This window comes from Perissodus microlepis, chromosome 15 (assembly GCF_051167445.1).
Source record: "Perissodus microlepis isolate ML-2025 ecotype Zambia chromosome 15, ASM5116744v1, whole genome shotgun sequence".
Classification (NCBI taxonomy): Eukaryota; Metazoa; Chordata; class Actinopteri; order Cichliformes; family Cichlidae; genus Perissodus; species Perissodus microlepis.
In genome coordinates this window covers 29,033,388-29,057,103 of record NC_140475.1, presented here as the reverse complement: position 1 = coordinate 29,057,103, position 23,716 = coordinate 29,033,388, and the positions used below count along the sequence as shown (strand labels likewise).

Genomic DNA, 23,716 nt, shown 5'->3' with positions numbered 1-23,716 from the left:
TTGGAGCTAAAGAAATATAGCTTTGTACAACGACTTTGGGACTAAGCTGAACATTAGCTTAGATCACTTTTTTTTTTTTTTTACATTTTAAATTAAGTTCAATTTAGTTAAAATTTGTTTATATAGCGCTAAATCACAACAGCAACCACCTCGAGCTTGAGGCGGATAATACTGTAAATTAGAAAGCAGACACAAAAGAAACTGCAACAATCACACGACCCCCTCTGAGCAAGTACTTGGTGACAGTGAGAAGGAAGGAAGGAAACAAGGTTCAGGTAGAGGCAGCCATCTGCCACAACAGGTTTAGGGTGAGTTTAGGACATTTCAAAAAAAACACCACACTTTCTGTTGAATCATAATACGAATGAATTAAAAATAAATGCTATGATCCAGTCAGATAATCTATCAGTAGCAGGAAGGCAGTGGAGTGTCCAAAGAAGATGCTGACTGCAGTAAACAGTTAAGTTTACTAAGAAAACCATTTAAAGCCTAAATTCAGAGGTTTTGAGTACTTTTTCATTTAGCTGTGTTATCATTCTTAAAAACTGTTTGTGACCAAATAGTTTCTGTTTGTTTTCTTCCTGAATTAAATTAACACGGATACAATTCTGTGGAAAAGTATTTGCCCCTCTTCTAGTTTCTCATTTTTTGCAATTTGCCACACTCGTTTAAGATCCATCAACAAAGACAACTAGAGTAAATATGAAATTTTGTTTTTTTATTTATTAAGGGAAAAATGCTATCCAACTCTACCTGGATACCTCTACCTGAAAAACTGACAGCAATATGTATATTTAATTATTAGTTTGGGAAAGTATGGATGAATTTGGCTTTGTTCACCCTCAAACAAAATGCTCTTGCAACAAACAGAATGTAACTCTGTGAAAAGCACTGAATTGATACTTAGAGAAACTTCAAAGCCTGAAGAACGTAGCAACCTATCGTCACCTAGGATAATATATGCTGTGTTCAGAGTTGATATAAACAGCTCGTTGCTGTGGTTTCCTTTGCACATCCAAAATAGTCATCATCATACATTCTTACCTAATTTGACATCAAAGTGCTGATATGTAGCAAAGCTAAAATCCCTCTGCCATGTTCAAACCAACGATAATAATGAGCCCTATGGCACTGATTGTGAATACTCTGCAGCTCTGTTCAGCCACTCAAACACTGAGGTTGCATATGTCATAACCACACAATCATAAGTTCCATATGAAGGTGGCAAATGTCGTGTCAAAACTCCCTGAGAATTACTTAGCCTTGTGTAAACTGAAGCAAACATATGATGGAAACATATTCTCTAGGATGAAGTGTACATCATACTAAAGCAAGAGCTCCCACAGCTGGATTACCAAGTTGAAAACATGGGAAATACAAGAAAGATTGGTTAGGGAAATGACTGTAGCTTAGCCTAATGATATGCAATACAGAGGAGAACTAACCACAACTAGAGGCAGTCCCTGTCAGGTCACCTGGACCCTGAGCTTCAGTCACAACCCAGGCCTGAACTATTCAGCCCACATCTGAATATTTCATTTCCTCTCACTTGGGGTGAGGGTGGGGGTTGTTTGGGCAAACAGCTGCTAAACATATTTCCTGGACTACAGACTTATCGGCCCACAATGCATCTTTACCACGAGTCTTCCCACAGAGAAGGACCAGAACACTCCAGAGAGGGGACTGGCTAAAAAGCCACTGACAGCAGTGGTTTAGCATTAAAGCTGCATTGATGAAGATGTGGGGGTGGAGCAGAGATATCAAGTAACATCTGTAAACTGTAAACAAAAAGTTTCAGTCACAAGTCACAGTTACAAGTAAAAAACAACAGAAAATATACCAACTAGGCTGGGCTGCCATCCTCTCCATGTAGTCCTTGACCAGATCGAGGGCCCCGGCCCTGTGTGGGTACAGCAGGCAGAACATGGACAGGACGCCCAGGTTGTTTCCATAAACCTCATTCCAGCGGGCGCTGAACTCGGCCGGGCTCCAGGGGGGCAGGTACTCCTCGGGGTGCTCTAGCATGGTCTCCCCGGCCTCACGGATTCGTCTCGCCATCTCTTGGTGAGTCCCTGCCGCTGCGTACTGCAGCTGTTCCACATCCCCACGGCTGAAGTACAGCATGGGATGACCATTGTAGTTGCCCCCCATGAAGGGGATTCCTCCACTGGGGTCCACCTCGGCTACAGCTGCCGGAGAGAGCAGGGGCCACAGAAGACTTATGAAGAAGACAGTGGGCGCCCCGCGGGTGTAGGTTCTCATCCTCTCATCGGAGACTGGGCTGTGGCATTGCCGAAGGAGCTCAGCTGAGAAGGGGAAGGGGGAGAAAGATTTGAGAAAGCCGGCCCATATTCTGCAGAGTTTTTTTTCTCGCAAAAGCCCTGCATTCCTTGAATAATTAGATACAGCTGTAGGCCTGATGATCTGGCCTTTCCATACTGATGGAGGAGCAGCAGTGTTTAGAAATGATCAGCACTGTCTGATAGAGTAGGACTTTATAGTTTCCAAGAATTTAAGAATACCCTAAAATTTCCATGAAACACCGCCTTACCTTCTCTTAAACCCACAGGATTTAAGTCGGCGTTGCTATTGTCAGACAAGTCTTGCCATGCACACCCAGGCCAGGCCAGAGGAGCAGGCCCTAGAGGTCATAAATGGTCCATTACTGCAGTAACATTTGTCTGGTTCACTGAAACACGCTTTAAACCAAAATGGTGTGCTTTACAGTGAGACTGTGCTCCAAACATGAACGTAAATTCCATGACCTTAGAGGAGCTTTTGGCAAAGCCCCAGTGGAAAAGCATTTGGTAGTGATTTAAAAGACGTCTAGACTGGAGTCCGTTCTAACAGGCTGAAAGTGGACGTGCATCTTATAAAGAAAGAAAATTCAAGCCGGAATGTAAAACTGAGTCTCCTCCTGGAATTAATTCTGACATTTGACCTCAGGAGGCGTCACATTCCTCTGTGGTGAACATGAAGGTGGAAGATTTATACCAAAGACCAAGCAGAACAGAAAACTTTTTTTCTTTTTTAAATCTTAAGCTCTCTATCTTATGGTTTTCATTAAATTCAGGCTCAGTCAGGACAGCTGTAGTCAACAGAAGATTGTTGTAAAATTAGAGCTGCCAGAATAAAAAATGATAATAATATTATTTATATTGTTATTTGGCAGATTCTTTTATATGTTTGTTTACAATTGGCATATTATGCAAAAAGAAATATTACATAGTTATGATAATCCTGTTATGTTGATATTTAAGGTTTAAACACTGCTATTTCTGTCTATTTCTTTTTGGCAGCAGCAAGACCAAAGCACAGAGCACAGCTGGCATCAGTGACAACAGTTCTCATATAAATTAGGTCAAAAAAAGGATGAAAAGAGGAGGGCAGAGGTGGGTTGCAAAGCGGCTTGCTCAGCTGATGTGTACAGTCTAGAGCAGGTTAACTAGCGTGCCCCGTATGATATTTGCCAATTGAATGTGTAGAAAAGTATGAGCCGAGCCATCGACTAATATGGGATGACCTTAGACTGAAACGAGCTGATTGGCTGGGACTGCAGCTGAGCTCTGACTTCTATCGTTTTATCACTGCTTTACAACATGACTTTTTTTTTTTTATTTTGTAAAAGGATAAAAAGCATGTGATAGTTAAGATATCCTACTGTAACTGAATGTAAAAACATAATCTGCAAAATGTGTATTGAACACAGTAATTAAGATATTTTATTTCCTCTGTTTTAAAGGATAATCATTCCTTGGCGAGGGGTGTGTATGTCATGGTTGCAGCTTTTCAGACATGATTGCCTTCCCTCTCCATTTAACATCACTGTAGATTAGTGATGGGATTTCCGGCTCTTTTTAGAGAACCGGCTCTTTCGGGTCGGCTCACTAAAAAGAGCCGGCTCTTTCGGCTCCGAACCGGCTCTTTAGGTTGTTTTGTTGCTTTAATTAATTTATTATTAACAACAATATAAAATTATGCACAAAAGGAATTACTAATGTAAAAAAAGTGGTTTTATTTATAAATGTTTATATATAAATATATGCAGTGGCCCCTAGAGACAAAGCACTACAAACTCCAAAACACATTTCTAGTGTTAACTGAACTTCCAAAACAGAGCTGCCTAGATCACTTAAATTACACAATTGAAAGCATATGTGTATTGTTTGTGTATTTATACACAAGCACTCATATATATTCAAATAATTAAAAAAAAAAGTTCATTTACCTGTTACTACCACACACCAAATCCGGTGGTTGGTACTTGCTTGGAGTTTGTATGTGTTTTGGAGTTTGTACGTGCTTTGTTTCTAGGGGCCACCGTAAATATACTTTTATTTATTCACTCCACATAAAATGTTCAGCCTCTGTTCACTCTTCCCAGCGCAAACACACGGCTCGCGTGCGGAGTGAAGCGGAAAAAAAGTGTGAGAGAGAGGGTGAGAGAAAGAAAAGAGAAAAAAAAAACCCCACGGCTTGCGATAAGGAGCCGGCTCGAAAGAGCCATTTCGTTTGCGACCGACACATCACTACTGTAGATTTACTTAATGGAGAAAAAAGGTGGTCAAAGGAGCTTGCAAAGAAAAGCGTCTGGACTTCTTTAAGTTACTTGAAGACGTTTCACCTCTCATCCGAGAAGCTTCTTCAGTTCTAAGGTCAAATGGTGGAGAGTCCCAGATATAAACCTAGTGGGAGTATCCCCCCACAGAGGGACAAAAGGACCCCCTGATGATCCTCTAATCGCCTGAGCCAAGGTGTGAAACTGGGTGTGGGTCCCAATCAGCCAGAGTTTCGGGTGTGTTCATTGTGAAACCTGGCCCCACCTTATCATGCGAATTCCTGAGGTCAGATGGCCCAGGATGTGAGTGGGCGTTAAGACGTCTGGGAAGGGATCTCAAAACTGGATTATAGATGGAAGAGAGTTGGTGTCGTAAACCCCCGCCTCTGTTCAAAGATGGTCGCTCACAGTGGACATAGATGGCTTCTTTCACTCCTCTTTCAAACCATCTGTCCTCTCTGTCCAAAATGTGAACATTGGCATCCTCGAAAGAGTGTCCTTTATCCTTAAGATGCAGATGGACTGCTGAGTCTTGTCCTGTGGAGGTGGCTCTTCTGTGTTGTGCCATGCGCTTGTGAAGTGGCTGTTTGGTCTCTCCAATGAGGAATGCCCAGACCTCTACATTGGAGAGACCAAACAGCCACTTCACAAGCGCATGGTTTTTAAAGTTATATAGCTGAATTTGCACTGATTATCAATATTAAAAACCTAGCCTGGTAACAGTGATCTATTTTAAGTAGAGTAAGAAGGTTTTTAAAATTATACCAGACCTTTCATCTTAACAGATATTTTCCAGTGTTATTAACAATTTCCCAAATTTACAGGAAAACTAGGCATGGCCTGAGTGTTGGGCTTGTACTTCTCATGTAATTGCTCACCTTTGTATTTTGGCAGCATTTTACTCCGCTGTAGCTCAGTAATTTTCCACCAGCTGATACCTTTGGCATGTTCTCATATTTATTACGTTGTTTTTTTTCCGGGTTTGTTTTTATCTTACATTAACACATCTTTACAGCCGTAATAAGACAATGTCCTGGACGTTAGCTCGTTATCAACACTAGCTAATTCCAGTGTACAGTACGCCAAGAATGACGTGCTGTTTAATAAATTATTAGAAAATAGTCATAACTTTTATTCCGTATTTTTCCACGGTCACGCTCAGGTATGACGCTGAGCTGCCTCCTCTGGTTCATGTTTGTAAGATTATAAGGTAAGGTAAAAGTAACGTTAAAATTTTTAAGCTAACTTCTCGCTCAAATAGTTTCTGCGTTTCATTAAACCCCAAAATCAGCCGACACAAGCAGCTGTGCTTTCAGGAAACACCCTCCATCAACACAATAGCACCGACACTCGCGGAAATATTCGTTTTCGGTGGTACTGATAATCCAGAGCCACGCACAAAGTCGCCTTGTTCGTGTGTAGCCCACCAAAAAGATTTAAGGACCTCTCAAATGTGTGTGTGGGGGAGAGTCGTTACCTGTCAGAAGCGGCGCTCACAATCCGTATGTCACTTCTTCCAGCTGTCATCTCACAGCAGCAGGTTTCAAAAAGATGATTGATACGGCTGAAAGGCAGAATTTAATAATCCCTTTTTTTCAAGAGGAAACACAGAGAGAGGAGGGAGGTATGTGTGAGTGCTGAGCCAGCGTCATGCTGGCGAATGAGGAGGGGCCGCAGGAAGAGAAGCTTTAAGAGGACCTAATGAACTGTGGCTGAACGAAAAGCCCCAAACCAGAACTGCTGTAAACCGCAAGAAAAACGTGGATATATATTCAAATAGTAAGTTTAATCAGAACGTTCTTTTTTTCCACCAAATTGATTGGCTGTTGAATCTCCTGACAAAAAAATGACTAAATATGTGAGTTTAAATGTGTAAAATATTTGCAATATCTGGGGGGAAAAATCACACTGATGATGTAGGAGACTCAAAAGTCATGTATCAAATATGAGACACGAGGCATTTAGTGATTAAGACTAACCAGCCACGTTTAATAGCTACAGACAGAGTTATACATTTGAAAGGAATGATCAAAAAAACACGTTCTGTAAATTTAAAGTCAAGGTTTTAGTTAACGCCCAACTTTACAGCATTAAAAATTAAGATTACAGCCTAGACTCTGTGAATATGACTTTAGGCAGTAGTAGCCAACTTCTATCTGCTATTTCGCACAGATGGGAGTTGGAGTCACTCAGCTGCTCTTATCATGTTTGTGCTAATGTGTTTTTTTGTATTTTAATGGAATCATCAGACTAGTAATATGTCTGCTGCATGGTACAGATCATCCCAGAAGTTTATGCTTCAGTTTCAGTGAGTGAAATTTGAGTATTTTTATTAATCTGTTATTAGCAGGTATATTTTTTGTGCACTGTGCAACTTGATAAGTAAGGCTCAGTTGATGCTCCCCTCCACCCTCACATGGCTCAATGCAGAATCCCAAAACATGTGAACTCTACATGCATCTTATATTTACAGTCAAACGATCAAACTTAACACACCAGAGATTTAATTCACAAGAATCCTTGCACAAGCTTTATGGTTTCTGATGCAATAAAGCTTTCATCTCAACAAGGAAGTAACCTACAATCTGAATTCCACAGCAATGTCTTTTCAAAGTTGATGCTTCTGACAATACAGTGATTCTGGGATTCTATCTTGCTCATCAATATTTATTCCAAAGTAAGCTTTGTGTTTCTTTTGACCCAGACTGAACATTCAACGTAGACTCTGTGCAGCAAAAGTTGTCAGTTTGCAAAGAAATCTCAAACAACTTGTAAGAAAATCAAAGAACATTTTATTTCTTTGACAGTACTTCCAACACTTGAACACAGAAGTGAACTTTCCCTGTGGTTTTAAGAACTTAAGAGCACAAATGAATCCAACATAAGGCAAATGCGCATGTCAAATCTTCCAGGTCTATGAGAAACAAAGAGTACAATCACTACAGCTGTATGCATAAAACACTTGCACACACAGCACAAGTAATAATTCACTTTGGATGACCAATCTCACTTACATGCTGCCAGCTGGATGCTGTTCATTATCAAAATATACCGTCTTCACTTGTGAGATGATGGCCACTGTAAAGGAACACTTTGCCATTTGGGAAATCCTATTGTTTGACTTTATCAAAGCCAGATAAGAAGATTTAGACCAGTATCATCTTTGTGAGGTTAGCATAGAGACAGGTCGGGGTCCAGGTTAGCACAAACTAGCATCTACTTTTTGGCACAAAACCTAAGGAATTGAAATTCACATAGTAGGCCTACCTCATGAATTCCATGCCATTCTGCTGCCTTCCCTATAGCATTGATAGCTACCCTAATTGTGCAAATGATTAATCCAAACAGAGTGAACTGTACTGAATAGATGACGCTAAATCATCTGATAGAAGACATGGAAGAATTCTCGATTTGGCACGATAGATAGAAAAGTCATGTGCAAAGGTACCACGTGCAATCTAAGTGTTCACAAACTGTAGCTGATTCACATTTGGCTTTTATCCCCTTCAATGGAGACCCTTTAACATGCACCAGAACAGAAACAAATAACTGGCATGAATCGAAGGCTAACAAAAGAAAAAAGAAAGTACACAGATCATATCCAAAGAAAAGCATGGGTTGTCTATGTTTTATCTTGTTTTTCGCATTGTTACATTTGGAAGAGTGCTTTGGGCTATGGGTCAGCATCACAGAAGAGGTGAGAAGTACGTGAGACATTCAAGATCATTCTGGTCTGGCTATTTTCATGTATCAGTGGTCTGAACCCAGCATAAATTCTATTAAACAGAGTTTAGCCCTGGCAAAATTAGGTCTTGCTTACTGCTATCCCTGCAAACAACTAAAGGTCTTCACTGTGCACCAGGGGTACTTGGTACTAAGCTATGCTAAACACTTCCTGGATGCACAAAGATAAACCTGATGCCAATCTTCTGTGACTTTGCGGAGTCTTCCCAAACCGAGTGTTCCTTAAATATTATGGCACAACCTGTCTATGCACACCGACAAAATAACCATTCAGAAGTCGGTTAAAGCATACCTCAATCTGAATACAAATGAAGCACAAGTAGAAGTCCACGTTTTTACACTCAAAGAGCACATTTCACTGTTGCACCAAAAGTAATACAAAGAACATCTAGCATAGTCATCATCAGTCATATTATTATTGTTTCCCCAAGTTATGATTTTTTCTCTTTTGTTTTTTTGTTGTTGAAACAACCATCACAAAGGACAGTATTGTGCTAGTTCTTTAGCAACAATGACCTGAAGAATAACATCTTCCACTAAACTGACACAGTAGGAACAACAGACCTTAAATCTCGTGTTAAGGTTACTAAAATGCATACAGTGAAACCATATCCAGAAGAGAGGACTACACAATAATACTGTTTTACAGAAATACTCACACAATATTTCCAACAGATCTTTAGGGATAGGTACTCCTGTTTTGCTTACAGTCAATCACATTTTTGAGGTAATAACTTCAGGAAAAAGAGGGCAAAACATTAGATTTTTCTTCAGATTTTGAAACAATTTACCAAGGAAAATAAGAGAAGGCCTCACACACATAAAACAATAAGAACACCGTATCATTACTGAATGTAGATACACACACGCTCACACACTTAGTTTGTCGTATTTCCACGTACACTAAACCACAAAACAATGTTCAAATGTATGCATTATTACAGAGAGATACTGTGGCTTACATTCACATGGTTTCTCTGAAAGGATGAAAAGTGGACGTTTTCTGTGCTCCATAGATGATGGTGGGGTCAGGTGGGGAACTACGGGCATAAATGGAGGAACATTCCTCTCCTGAGAAGGGGTAAGGGAGGATTTTATTTTTCCGTTTCTTTTCTTTTATGACATACTCTCACACCTTTTCAGCAAAGAATCTGGGGGTCTAGGGTAATAGCCGGTGGTGCAGGGCTTATCAGGGGAAAACCTGGGAAACTTGTAATCCAGAGGCAGATCTAGAAAGAGGAAAAATCAAATAGGAAAGTCAGCTGCAAGTGATCACAATTGGTTGGTTTCACAATGGGTTCACCCGAAACCTTGGCTGATTGTGACCCACATCCGTTTTCACTCCTTGGCTCTTGTGATTAGGTAGAGGATCAGTAGGGGGTCCATGACCCTCTTAGGCCATGTCCACACTAATACGTTTTCATTTGAAAACGCATCTTTTTCTCTCCGTTTTGGCATTCCGTCCACACTGAGACAGCGTTTTCGTTCAAGGAAAACGCAGCATTTTGAAAACGCTCTCCAAAGCGGATACATTAGAAAACGCCATTTTTCGCGTTGCAGCATGGACAGTGAACCCGGAGCCTTTTCGAAAACAATGACACATTTTAGTCATGTGATGCAGTCATGTGACCACGTTTCATGCATGCGCAGTACTGGAACGTAAGCGTTTTCGGCCGTTTCAATGCAGACGCACAACTCTGTGAAAACGACTGAAAACAATAGTGTGGACGCGGAGCGTTTTCAGATGAAAAAGCCGTTTTCAAATTTATCCGGGCTAGTGTGGACATAGCCTTAGGTACGCTCCCATAGGGATTATAGCGCTTAAAATTTGGGACACAGCACCAGTTGTTCTTAGAACTGAAGAAGCTTCTCGGATGAAATATCTTCAAGAAATGTAAAGAAGTCCAGATACTTTTCTTTCCAAGCTCCTTAGACTACGATGACCTAGATGATTGAGAATTTTCACAAACATACCTGTACGTACATGAACTGGCAGTATCTTAACACTGGGCTCAGGTTTTGTCTAACCCTAACTCTGTTACTTTTAGAGACAGACAAAAAATAGCTTTTAAGGCTTGGAATAATTTTTTGCTCTCCAAGATCAAGGAGCATATTGCTGGGGCTTAGGGTTAGGATACTAACTCATGAAGACACCATAATGTCTCCTATAGACCAGCCCTGAACCATACCTGCTTTATAATCCTCTTTGACTACAGTGGGTTTCATAATTTGCAAAATACATTTCAAACATATTCAGTAAGAATTTAAAATAGCCACTGAACCCAAAGACACATTAGGAAAGGGTTTACTCAGGTCATAGAGCAAGGGAGCTGAAGGGTAATCTTCCCATAAAATCCTAGATTTATTTTATCCAACCAGAAGAGTCGCCACCTGCTGGCCATTATAAATAATGCAGATGTTAGGCACGTCCACATTAGCTTCCCCTTTCATCATGTAGGCCCATCCCTTCTTCTATATATTGTCCATGGTAAATATTTAAACATCCCCATCACCCGTTAGCTTTAACAATGTGATGATTTGACATTCACACTGGCCAATGGTGCAGGAAGGTGGGAGAGGAGCCCAACGTTAGAACTGCACTTCTAATTCTAGCCTTCCTTTTTTTCCCTTTGTTACTCATGCACATGTGACTTGTCGTGTCTGCCTGTAGAACAAGTCTGAAAATGCGTGCCATCATAACCACGTCCCCAACTGCATAAGAGCCTACTTTTCACCATCGACAATGAGAATAAACACTGGATTTCCCATGTGGTGGACAAACATTTCTTAAGAACTAGTTCACAGAGACCATAACCCAGCCCTGACATGATATTTAGTCAAACAGTGTTGTGGTTTTTGTGCAGTCACAATACAACCGTTCCAAGTAGATCACACAGGAAGGTCACACACACACACACACACACACACGCCAGGATAACATCAATGCAACACATCAAAAAAGACATTTCTTGGCAACCTTTGTGGACACCTGTACTTTGATGAGGGAACCACAGATCACATTTTCCCAGGATCTGCTCTGCAGCACACTGCTGCTTGGTAAGAGTTATTTTAACTTTGGCTGCACATCTGTGTCTGCTTCTGTCCCTGTTTGGGTTCATGTGAATGTTTCTCTGATGAAGTAGAATAATGGAGATGTCTGATACGAGGACTTTTTTGTATACCTAAAGGATGTAGTTTTTTTTTACAACTTTAACACAATAAGTTTGATTCTCAGTTTGTTTACCATATGTGTATATAAACATCTCACTAGAACAGAGTTACCTGTACCTGTTTTTTTTTTTTTATAAATAATTAAAACCCAGTGTTTACCAAGACCTTTTTTGATAAGGCTTCAGTGACTGGTAGCTTAATCAACTTCAAGGCTAGATCTCTCAGGTCCTCTGTGAGGTCTTCACTGGATTTTTTTCTCCCTATTTTCTAAGTAAATAATTTTAGATACCTGTAGATTCAACTAAAGAAGTTGCATTTTTATGTTTGAGTGATTCATGGGTCAATGTTAAGTGGCTGAACAAACAAACAAAAACATCCCTCTAAAATTGATTAGGTAAAAGGAGTTTTGGCTGCGTGCACATGTGGCGAATAAATCAATCACAGATATTCCTGATCTTAAATTGTTTTGTGTACAAAGCACTCCTGTCCACAGAATCTGTTTCTTCCATTAGAACTTCTCCACCAGCATGGGCCAGAACCAAGAGCTGTCAAAGGATATGTAGACGTGCTGGAATGGGCTACAAGACCATCAACAAGAAGTTGCGGAGAAGGTGACAACAGTTGGTGTGACTATTTGGAAATGAAAGAAATAGAACATGGCAATCAATCACCCTCGGTGTTAAAATCTGTGCAAGGAGTATCATGAGAAAGATGGAGGGGCTCTTTAATGATCTAAATGAAGTTAGGACCACAGTCCCCAAGAACACCACTCTACATTATAATGAACTGAAATCATGCAGCACCTGCAAGGTCCCCCTGCTAAAGATGGCGTGTGTACAGGCACATCTTAAGTTTGCCAGTGAACAGCTAAATGATTCCGAAAAGGCTTGGGAGACAGTGCTGAGGTCAGAAGAAACTAAAATCAAGCTCTCTGGTATTAACTCGATCCATCCCGTTTAGAATAAAAGAACAGTTGAGTATGACCCAAAGAACACCATCCCCACTTTCAAGCATGGAATTGGAAGCATTATACTTTGGCCAATCGACAGGACCAAGTACCTTAAAATCTTGGACAAGAAGCTCCTCCCCTCAGCCAGAACACGATAACAATGATAACAATGATAACAATGATCCAATACAACAAACCTGGTGTTAGGTCAAACCTGGTGACCAATTACAAAACATGTCTTACTGCTTTGCATGCCAACAAGTGTTTCTCTTTAGACATGTTTTGCTTCGGGAATCAAACACTTATTTCACTCTGTGAGATGAAAATGAATTTATAGTATTTATGTATATTTATGTAGTATTTTTGGTTGATATTCTATTTCTCTACTATACAAATCAGAAACTGTCTTTGTAAGTAACCAAACTTACAAATTCAGCAGTGGGTCAAATGATCATTTCCCCCACTGTGTAAAGAAATGAAAGGTAGCTCACTTTTGCACAGGAGTGTAAAAGGAACCCATTGTCATAGAAAAAGACTTGGTCCTGTCAGCCTTTCGGGTTATTGTAGAGGGTAACAAATACATGAGCTCTAAATAAAGGGCTGTTCCCTGTTCCCTAACCCTATGTTTATATTAATTTGCTCTGTATTTCACATCACTTTCAAATGTATTTCCATCGTTTGTCTCCTTTCACATACCTGCTATGTGCTCAACACTAGGGATGGCCATGGTGCTGTATTTGTGAATGCAGTGGCAGCACCAGGTCAGCTTCTGGCTCTCCTCATCCCCTCCTCCACTTTTATGCACATCAACAAAGTAAGAGCCCCACTGGTTGGACACAGCAGAGGGTGACTTCATGCCCTGCTCCTGTTGAGACAGTTGATAGAAAAGCCAAACTATGTAACACTGTGTTCATTTTCAGACAGGTACAGACTTGTTTACATGTAGTAATTACCACCCTGAGCACACAGAGGATAATGAATCTCTAAACTGGTTTCAAGCCAGCCAGCTATGATGAGGTTTTTTTTCTTTAGTACTGAAATGAATCACTATTACTGAGAAATGTATTGCTGTGTTAGTCATAATCACTTATACATTTTGCAAGCAGATTCTGCTGATGAGCAGCAACATTAGGATGTGGCGTTTAAAATAAGTTTGATAACACACTGATCTTATGAGCCTTAAAGATATCAGGAAATGTTGCATAACAGAGATTTACCAGGTGATAAAATAGAAAAAAGGAAAAAGCCCAAGCTGCTTATGATGTTAAGACGTGTTCAAATTACTTTAAAAATAATATTTTAAAACAAAAAAAGGCAAACTGCGCAAAAGATTTATGAAGATAGGGAAAACATGAAATGCATTATACTAAAGACTAATTTTCATAGAATTTTCTATCTGATAATTTAATGAGGCTTAAAATGAGGCTTATAATTAAGTGCATGGCCACGTGAATACTTTGTCTTGATAAATTGTTTGAGTGTACAGATTAGAATGTTTGGGAGGGGTTGGCTGTTTTCCTAGCAAGTGCACTTTGTTTTTGCCAGTTTTCACTAGCTATTTTAGCAGTCACTTCTTGCTATTTAACTATTGCTAACTGCTCTAGTTACTCAGCACTAGCATTTGTTCTAGCTTAGCTGAAAACCTCCTAATGGCCAGAATACCAAACTCAGGGCTATAAAATGGTCAACCAAAAACTATAATGGATATAATGATAAAAGAAAGATAAAGATAAAAGATAAGTAGGGCAAAGAATGGTTTCATCCCAAGAAAGTTCCAAAAAAGCTGGATTCCTTGACATGACTAGCTAGCTAGCTTAGTGGTACCTACTGTAGTAACTGAGCATAACAATTAGAATATTATGAATATATTACATTATGTAATATATAACTGAGTGAAAGCCAGTCTTAATAGTATATCAGAATGTATGCTAATGTTACCAGCTCTATCCTAACCCTTACAGAATTTGGATTGTAGTTAAAGGGAAGTAACAAGGCATTCACTCTGTAGTTAGTTAGGGCCCAACAGTGAATTTGTGCCCTGATGCCTCATATATGATTAACACTGCAGTGTTCCTACTAACTAGTTTGGTTTCTTATTAGTAATAACAGGACAAAATAAAGTCCCATTAGATATATTTTAAAACTGAATTATTCAGAGGTCAAAGACTCCATAGTAAGTCTCCCTAAACAGTCTATTTTACTAATTTCTTTAAAGTGTGCACTGTACATCTGTGGGCTTTTTCTGTATGTTGGAAAAAAATAAGTTCTTGGTTTTAATACATGTGCAGTAAGTTAGATCAGGGTGTTTTGGGTAAATGTGACCGCTTTACTCCATCGCATCTAATTTTGTTCTTCCTTCCTTTACTGCAGTAAAGTAAAGTGCAGAGTGCCCTTCGAAATGAAAATGAGGAAATGTTCTTATCCTGGTGTTTCTTGCCAAAAGATGTGCTGACGCCTTATTTTTTTGTCTGAGGGGATGTTAACATCCTGCTGCTTAATATCCTCATTGAACTGTGACCAAGAGGGCTGATATGTATTTATTCATTTCTTTACAATTTCCTTTCTACATGACAGAAGTTAAACACCTGATATGATCCATAATTTGCCTTTAAAAACCTTTTATTTCATGACTGTGTCTCAGCAAGCCTGCCTCACAAGTTCATGAATGGATGTTTTAAGGTCAAACACAGTTGGGCAGTATTCTCAACTTTTTGGACTATCAAAGCAAAATTAAAATAAAGTCACTTACGTTTTTCTATCCTACAGCAGTTTTAGAGTAGCTGATCTCAGTGCCAGACTGCTTCTGCTGATCCATCAGCTGAAGTCACATTCTTTAGTTCCAGATGGCAAGTCACATGTAGCACAAACTATTTACGTGTTGCACATCTGCAAGCTGCTTTGGAACCTACTTCAAACTATAACGCCTCCTTTTGAGTATTGTGCTTTGTTAGATTCAAAGTCATCCAAGATTTTTAATACATACACCTATGGTATCAATTTGAAACGACTATGTTGCTTTATTCCTGAGTTACTGCATTCAAATCTTGAGTTTCCACGTTGCCTGCCCACCTGCCTGGTAGGCTGATGACAATACCCCGTCAGCCTTTTACAGCTGAGGGGTAAGAACTATACTTAAAGAAACCAGAAACAGTCAGACACAAGTTCAATTGACAGCAGATTTGAGCCTGCATATACAAACACAAAGTCCACAAGGTGTCAGAAGGCTAGAGCTGGGGGTAGGGAATGACTGCTATATAACTTACCTCAAACTTTCCCTTCTTCTCCAGAGGCTCCACTTGGGCCTCATTGGACAATGCCGCTTCACTCTTTGGGACGCCCTCCCCCTCCATTTCTTCCACTATCATCACCGTCTCCCACTTCCCAAAGCTGCTGGCAGGGAACATGTCTGATCTCATGCTGTCACCGAAATAAACTACCTGCAGGGTGAAAAATAACAGCCTGGTTACTCTCAGTGAAACAGAATTCTTGTGTAGGCTTAGTGAAAGTCAGTTAAAATGGTTTTATCTTCTTTTAACATTCACAATGATGACGGTAGCATGTATGAATTCTGACCTATTTCCCACACACACAAAAAAGGGTTTCACTGGTGATTGATGTTAAGAGGTTAAAACCCTCCAAACTGTAGTGAGGAACTCAGAATGCAGGAGTTTAAAATGAAATGACACAGACCTACTGACACACAGAAGATGGGAAAAGGGCATTAGAGTAACAAGTAGTATAAAAATGGAGAAGACTAGAGGTCAGTTCACAGGAATACTACACAGATACATACAGTTTACAGTTGCTGGAATTTTCTATATCTCTTTTATCCTTTTCACACAAGCCCTCAAAATAGTATATGTAAAAACAACTAAATAATCAAATAAAACAATAATAGACTTGGAGAGATTTTATACCATTTCACATTCAAAAACCTCTAAGGTTCTAAAATGTTGATGGGTTTCCTCCAATCAGCAGGTTGCTTCAGGTCTTTCCACAACATTTCTGTTGGATTAAAGCCAAAGTTTTGACTTGGCTTTATCATTTTACACTCTTTCGTAAATATATTTATTAATATTTTAATATTTAATAATATTTTGCATTGTGTCATGTCTTATTGCACAATTCACTATCCTTTTTGATTTATTTGATGATTAGAGGCCCTGACTTTTTCCTTTAGAAAACATTCACTCCATCAGTGATGACAAGCTGTCAGACCCAGATGTAGCCAAACAGGTCCAAACCATGACATTACCACCACCGCGTTTTACAGATAGGCTAAGATTTTTAACCGCTTTCTTTTTGTTAATATAATTTTTGTAATGAAAACTGAAAGTACATCTCATTTGTCTTTAAAACACAGTTTCAACAGATCTGCGGATGGCAGAACTGCTCTGTCTGGAAAGCAGTGTTTTATCCCTGTCATGCAAACCAGTCTAGCTCAGTTTATACCTAATGGTGGTGTATTTAATGGTCAAATATAGCTAAGCTAATTAGTGTAGCAATTCTGAGTCTACGTATTACCATTTCTACCCAAACCCAATATACAATGATGTAAACCCATACTAGCCGAAACAAATAGTGATCACACACACATATCTCTGCAAATATATGCGTGTTAGATACAACTAAATCAAACCAGAAGGCCATAAAGAGTATGTAAGGCATTCCAGTAGCTGGGGGTTGTCTCTCTCCTCACAGCTCTGTGCTGCGACTCAAGAGCTCCCTTTCACATGTAAACAAACAGACCGGCTAATCTGGGGGGCTGCAGCCCGGAGCCTGTGGTGCAAGGACTGCAGGAGTTATATTTCCACTAACTTTCCCAGAACTGGCCACAGCTGATCCTCGAACCCCTGAAACATCCTGCACCTCTCATTGCTAAGCAGTACTGCTGCCAGAGTCGTGGGATCACTATGATAAATATTTAGAGAGGCCATGGATTCCAGCACAGAGAAAATATATTACAGATAGACTCATTGTTGATGAATACAGTTACACCGACCTCAACTACACTGAGCTCTGCATTAGGGGAAGACCTATAAAGAGAATCAGACTCCAGGCTATGGTTAAATCAGCCAGGCAGACACCTCTTGGTTTGTAAGCATAACGATCACACTGTTCATTGGTTATAAATGCACCCTTTAGTTTTTGTATTTTATTCTTAATTCTCAGCTGTCAAAGTTGCTGTGCCGCAGCACAACTGGTGTTCTAGGAACGGTTTCTTGACCTGATTTCTCTCCAATATTACGATTGGCTAACACAAATACATTGCACTTTTTGCATATAGAACATTTGTGAAAAATATATGGTGGTGTTGGTGGGAATTTCAAACAACATAAGCATCATCATGGAAATCCTAAAGGCCTGTGGTACGTAGCTCACTAATAGAGATTCAGTGACCAGTAAGACGCCCTAGCTTTAGGGAAGACTTATTAGAGCAACAAACTCTTTTTCCAGACTAAATGAAGACCTTCTAAATTAGTGAGATGCAGTTCCTCTCCAGTGTACAGGTTATCTGGTGCAAATTAATTCAAATGCTATACAAGTAGAATTGAATTCAAAGTTACTTGACGTGCCATCTTATAATACCAAAGTTTTTCAGGATGAATGCTGCAGAACATGTAAGCATGGAACTTTATCTGGTCATGCCTCATTATGTAAGTTGTAAGCCAACCAGAAAATGTAGTATTAATATAAAGTTCGCAGGTGAAAGACTAGGAATCCAATGGGAGTCCTTCATGGCAAAAAGCTGCACATGAAAGTTTCCCCTTGGTCAAGTTATGAGAATCAGCCATGTGGGTCTGTAGTTCTTTTATCAGGCAATCAGGCAATGCAAACATATAGAATGACCTTAACGAGGCCATTGTGCTACAGGCAGCATGGAGCCTGGAGCATAAGGGGGGTGGGGGCAACAGACATTTTGTCAGTTACACTGTAATTCACTCTCAGAAACCAGACATTTCTCTTAACTTGTGAAACGCTGCCAGCAGAATCAGTACGCATGTGTTTTTTTTTCCTTTTTAACCTGTACCGCTTTTCTCAGAACAGCACAGGGAACACAGAATGAACTACCCACACCCAAAGAACCTGTCTGATCATGTCCGATCAGTCCAGTCACAACCCCAGTAGTTTCAGCAGTGTCCTGTAAGTCAATTGTAATCTTCCTTGAATGCCTCTATTCAAGCCACCTGCCTTAAGTCCTGTCAGGTGAAAGTGGAGAGAACTGAAAATGCAGAGTGCCTCAGGTCAACCCAGATGAGTCTTTAAAGCAGCTATAAGTGCAGGTTGACACTAAATTCCACAAGAGCTTTCTCCACGTGGCTGGGGAACAGAGGGAGCATTGAGCACAGGAGTGGGAGGAGGGGGAAGAGGAACTGTCGATGTGGATGGTGATGAGTATTACTACCTGGACTTTGGTTTGCCCAGTGCAGTGCTGGCTGTGCCTGATCTATTACAGATCATTTCTCCTGCCCTAAATTATTTTGTCAGTTTAGATAGAAAAAGTTTATCTGATTATTTTTAAAAGAAAAGTTACATGCTCTTATGGTTCTTAAGGCATTGTTGGCAGCTAAACTACAGATTTCCTTATTCCTCTTATTTCCAAAAGCAAGAAAGCTTCATAAGAAATCCTAAAGTGCTAAAAACCCAGCCTTGGAAAAGAATCATTCTACAACAGTATGTTAACTGTATTTAATATTTTCATCCAATGTAATGTCTTTTTATTTTTTTAGAATAACTAATATTCAATTCAATTCAATTTTATTTATACATCACCATACCACAACAACCGTAGTAGAATATTTATATTTCACACACATTGATTTATATTTCAATGTGTACAATTATGTGAGCGAAAATCACATTTCTGAATAAATGTCCAAAAACAGTTATACTCGTGTTAAAATTTTAAGTGTTTACTTGGATTAATTGTGAGCTTTCTGAAAAATCAGTATAAATTGTGGTTGCCTGTCAGTGGTGTTGAACCCCATTTGCCCAGCCACTAACCAAGCCACTGTCAAAGTTCTTGTCTTAACATCACAATGTCACAGTGTGTGTCCCAGGGTTCTGATGTTCTGGCAGCTGGCTTTTGCCCTCTGATAGGGTCTCCTATGGCAAATTGGTCCTGGGTGAGAGACCAGACAAAGAGCAATTTAGAAGACCCTTATAAGCGTAAGATCAAGGGAACAGGTTGGGGAACAGATCCTAACTGTCATCTGCGCTTATCTGCCAAACGACAGTTCAGAGTACCTGCCTTTTTGGAGTTCCTGGGTGGGTTGCTTGAGTGTGCTCCACCTGGGGATTCTGTTTTCTTACTGGGAGACTTTAATGCTCATGTGGGCAACAACACAGAGACCTGGAGGGGCTTGACTGGAAAGAATGGTCTGCCTGATCAAACCACAGTTTGTCCTTAATGAACACCATGTTCGAACATAAAGGTGTCCATAAGTGCACATGGCACCAGGGTCCCTGGGGTAGATGAGGTTCGCCCTGAGTTCCTTTGTCACCGATTCTGTTCATAATTTTATTGGCAGAATAGCCAGATGTAGCCAAGTGATGGAAGGCTTCTACTTGGGTGGTCTCGGAATCGCATCTCTGCTTTTTGTAGATGATGTTATTCTTTCGGATTCATCAGGGCATGTCCCACTGGTAGAAAGCCCCAGGACATGCTGGAGAGATTACATCTCTTGGCTGGCCTGGGAATACCTTGGTGTTCCCTCAGACAAACTAGAGTAGGTGGCTACGGAGATGGAGGTGTGGGCTCCGTCTCGGAAAAGGAGATGGAGCCCATCCATCTATTTTCTTCTCCTTGTCCCGGACAAGGAGAAGAAAATAGATGGATAACATACATTATTAATTGCTTGTAGAACATTCAAGTGTAATCATTGAGCATACATATTTATATTTCAGTCTATTATGTGAAAATCTATCAAATTTAAAGGGACATGATTGTTCCAAATTAGGTCCTTTTAGACACAATTATACATCCCTGTAAGCATACACAGACACGCTGGATTATTTAACAGCTTTTTCCTTTAGATGCATTCCAGTATGGGACAGCTCTTCTCTCTACAAAAAGCCACAAGCCAAAAAGCTTTCATTGTAACGTCTAATGGGAGTTTTGTGGCTGGCTTGTAGTTAGACTGTTGAGAGCAGAGATGAGTCAGCATTTTTTCTGGTCTATTTTGTCTGGCATTTTTTCTTTTATGTAGTTGTGTCCTGTGCCCTGTTTTTGACTAAACTGTTGCTTTGATGTCACTTTATTGCTTGTTTTTCTGATACAATTTCATAATTTCACACAGATGGAAGCTTATTTGTCTGGAAGACAGCTGCATTACTTACCAGACACCAAATATATGCTATTGTCTTATAAATACCTACTTTATTTGATAGTTTTCATCCAACCATTGTCATTTCTGATCCTGTTCCCTCCCAACTAAAATCTTGTCTTTAGATCCTTATTATCTGGCCCTAGCAGATCATAAGCTAGAGTACTCCGAGTGACAATTCCAAACTTGGTTAATTGGGTCAGGTGAGGGTATCTGGTGTAAAATCTTTTGACATACGTAGTATTTAATGAAGTATATGAAGTATTTAATTGAAATTTTAAAAAGTTATTTTCATAGAGAAAGAAATCTAGAAAGTTGTATATTTGGCTAATCCCTAAAGCTTCTTAGATTGTTTATTAGGTTTTATTTAATATATCCTTTAAGTGATCACATAAAGGTTTAATTAAGGTTGAAAATCTCGTTTTCAAGACTGTCAACTACCAAAGAGAGCAGCAAATACTATTTTATCCATAAAAACAAACAATACAAATAAATATGTTTGTCTTATTCTACAAATGAGTCAACACAAAGCATTTTGAGTAGTCAGCAAGATTTTAATCCGAAATACAATTAATGTGGGGAAATAAACAGTTGTAAAGTAGCACTACTTGTCAGTCAATTATCCAATTCTTTTTGATCTTTTCTGTCTATCCTTTCTATTCGGTTTTGTTTTAGTTCTACAGCATTTGGTATGACCACCTTTATTCTTTAATACGGCCTCATCTCACTTGGGCAAGCTTTCTTGTAAATATCTTGTAGTAGTCTTCAGGAATAGTTCTTCAGGTTTCTTCAAGGATGCCCCAAAACTTCTGGATGCTCCTTTTTTATTCTATCGTTCTTTTCTCAGTCAAGGTAATCCTACATTCAGTAATGTGGAAACCCGGGTTCTGGTCAGGCCAATCCATGACTGACAGTGTTCTACAGTTTTTTTTTTATCCAGGTGGGCTTTTACTGGCGGGGTCTTGGATCACTGACATAGGCTATAAAACATTTAAAATCCTTTAATTTTCTAAAAAATCAACAGTGTGCCTTATGTGTGAATTCTGGTTGTGCTTATTGACGTCGAACCGACTTTATGTGGTACACGGCGCTCAAAAGTTTGTCAAAAAATGTTTTAGTACAACTTTGGTAAGCTACGAAGCTGCACCGCTTGATGGATTGTTGGAGCATTACGGCTACCGTAGTCAGAAGTCTCGCGGAGTAATCCGGGTCCAAACTCCACTTAAGGTCCCAAAGTCAAACGAACACGGTGGCATCACTGAGAGTTAAAAACTGTCTAAATTATTTAATTTTTAATAAAATGATCAGCGTTGCCACTTTACCAGGTATAACAATTAAGTTTAACATCCACGCATCCATGAAAACAGAATTTATTACATTTAACGGAGTTAGAAGTTAGCAGGAAGTTAGCGGAAGTTAGCTTGCTAGTTTCCACCTAAACATCATATAGCATGTTCTGACTGAGAGATTTGTGAAAAATTTAAACGTACAGCTCTGCTATCACTTCCAACATAACTGAAGACAGAAAACTAAACAGCAGTGACTTTTGTAGGGTTACTGAAGTTAGACTAGCTGTTATATAATGTTGTGCTACGTGATCGCTAGTGACACAGCTATGTTAGCATAACATTAACACAGTGAAGCTGGAAGATGAATGCTAACTTTTATCCACTCGATAAAAGTTAACGTGAAGGTTCCCAATGGTGTGGGACAAATGCAATCGCAAGGCAGGATGCTGTAAATAGACCAAACTTCAGTCTGGAGAACAACTGAGATAATCCATCCACAATACGAGGTTAGTCATTAATATACTGCAACAACATGGGAATAGAGCAGCTGCGAGAGAATTCAACATTAATGAATCAATGGTACAGAAGTGGAGGAACAAGAAGAGTGAGTTGAGTAAAGTTTGACATATCTGACTGTTTTGTTTTGCTTAATGCATCTTATAATCCGGTGCACCTTATGTATGAAAACAAACCCGTTCATTGACAGTGCGCCTTATAATCCGGTGAGCCTTATGGTCCGAAAAATACGGTAGTGCAAAAATATTGTTTTACACCTGTCAAACAGTTCTATTGTTGGCACTTTACATACAATCGACTAAATAAATGGGAACAAATTATATGTTTCGCAACAGTGCTTTTTATATGCTCGAATGATTCATGTATAAAATGGCTTTGAAAACAATTAAAAAAAGAGAATTCTTCTTAAAATGATGAAGCACAAGAACTGGAATGAAAATGCCTGCAGGACAACGGCCCTTGAGGCCTGGAGTTGGACACCGCTGCTCTAGACCACTTTAAAAATGTAATAGTAACCCTGGCTCCAAGTCTGAAGCCAGAGGTACTTGGCTGGAGTTGACCACAGTATTTAGCAAAGGTGGAAAGTAACGAATTACATTTACTTGCGTTACTGTAATTGAGTAGTTTTTTTGTGTATTTGTACTTTTTAAAGTCATTTTCCAAGTCGGTAATTTTACTTTTACTTAAGAATATTTTTTAAAAAGTATTGTACTTCGCTATATTTTCAATCACACCCGTTACTGAGTAAATTAAAAGAACAAAAAAAAAAACAACAACAACATTGCGCTTCGGAAATACTGCAGGGAATGATGGGTAGTAGAACAAATTAGCGTTGGGTCACGATAAAAATGGAGTCTGACATCGGTGGTACGGATCCAGCGAAAAAAGAAACCCCATCGAATTCTGCTGACCCTGAACTCGAAGAAACCGATGTGAACCCCTGGCCTTATTTAAGGGACCATTTCGGCTTCAAGTGCAAGAAAGGCAACAGCTTTATTATGCAGTGTAAGCTGTGTTTGCCCAGAGAGACCGAGTTAGCAGCTTTTAAAAATTCCACATCAAACCTGCGCAAGCATGTAGAGGTAAGTTAAATGAAACTTGTACATTTATTTTAGCAAAAAAGGCTGTGCTCAAGTTAATCACATTAAGTTAAGACATAAGC

The 23,716-nt window shown here is 39.6% G+C and overlaps 2 protein-coding genes across 3 annotated transcripts in view; both read right to left on the bottom strand.

Annotated features, from left to right (window-relative positions):
* Positions 1-6,358, bottom strand: part of dse (dermatan sulfate epimerase) — a 28,552-nt gene extending 22,194 nt beyond the window's left edge. Inside the window, exons 1-2 of one of the 2 annotated variants that reach the window (XM_084952163.1) lie at positions 6,036-6,358; positions 1,841-2,306 (exon numbers count right to left, since the gene is read on the bottom strand). In XM_084952163.1, the coding sequence (XP_084808289.1) occupies positions 1,841-2,262 (422 nt within the window). In that variant the 5' untranslated portion in view covers positions 2,263-2,306; positions 6,036-6,358. Of the gene's footprint in view, positions 1-1,840; positions 2,307-6,035 lie in introns of those variants that run through there. The other variant, XM_084952164.1, reaches the window with a different exon arrangement.
* A 969-nt stretch (positions 6,359-7,327) lies between these two features.
* Positions 7,328-23,716, bottom strand: part of nt5dc1 (5'-nucleotidase domain containing 1) — a 64,844-nt gene continuing 48,455 nt past the window's right edge. Inside the window, exons 10-12 of the mRNA XM_084952166.1 lie at positions 15,686-15,859; positions 13,119-13,287; positions 7,328-9,531 (exon numbers count right to left, since the gene is read on the bottom strand). Coding sequence (XP_084808292.1) covers positions 9,419-9,531; positions 13,119-13,287; positions 15,686-15,859 — 456 coding nt within the window. The 3' untranslated portion in view covers positions 7,328-9,418. The remainder of the gene's footprint in view (positions 9,532-13,118; positions 13,288-15,685; positions 15,860-23,716) is intronic.